This window comes from Alligator sinensis, unplaced genomic scaffold (genome assembly GCF_000455745.1).
Source record: "Alligator sinensis unplaced genomic scaffold, ASM45574v1 scaffold1002_1, whole genome shotgun sequence".
NCBI classification, from domain to species: Eukaryota; Metazoa; Chordata; order Crocodylia; family Alligatoridae; genus Alligator; species Alligator sinensis.
In genome coordinates, this window is record NW_005842710.1 from 385,007 (window position 1) to 385,515 (window position 509).

Below are 509 nucleotides of genomic sequence, written 5' to 3' on the forward strand. Positions count from 1 at the left end.
TCACTGGGGGTCCAGCCCCCTCCCCCAAGCTCCAGCTGCTCTTCTGGGGTTGCCCAATTGTTGCTTGTGCAAAGTTCAAACCTAGCACAAATGCCTGCTGCTCACCTGGCATAGCTGTGAGCAGTCCAACAGCCAATCACAGCCTGGTTTGCTCTCTTGCCAGCCAACCATAACATCAGTAACCTCCATGCCAGGCAGTCACAGTGTGGGCAGCTTCTACGCTCATCAGTCCAAAGTGGCCACTGAACAGGGAGCAAATCTCTAGATTCAGCAAAAGTAGCTCAGGAGACAGAGGGCTGGGGAGGGGAGGCGGTATGAGGGGTGGCCCCATGACTCAGGGGCCCACAGGTGCCATTGGGTGTTGTGGCTGTGCTTGGCCTTGGGTCTCAGCACCCACTCAGACTGGTACCTGAAGCATGGGACCTCCTCACCTTCTGCTCAGCCCCCCATACACAGCCTCCAGACCAGCTCACAGGGCACAGACTGGCCCCGGCCCTGTTCTGCCCCTC

The 509-nt window shown here is 58.5% G+C and overlaps 1 protein-coding gene across 1 annotated transcript in view; it reads left to right on the plus strand.

Moving 5' to 3' along the window:
• LOC102372673 (glycine N-acyltransferase-like protein 3) overlaps window positions 1-509 on the plus strand; it is a 4,332-nt gene that overhangs the window by 474 nt on the left and 3,349 nt on the right. Inside the window, 1 exon segment of the mRNA XM_025216134.1 lies at window positions 464-467. Within this exon segment, the coding sequence (XP_025071919.1) occupies window positions 464-467 (4 nt within the window).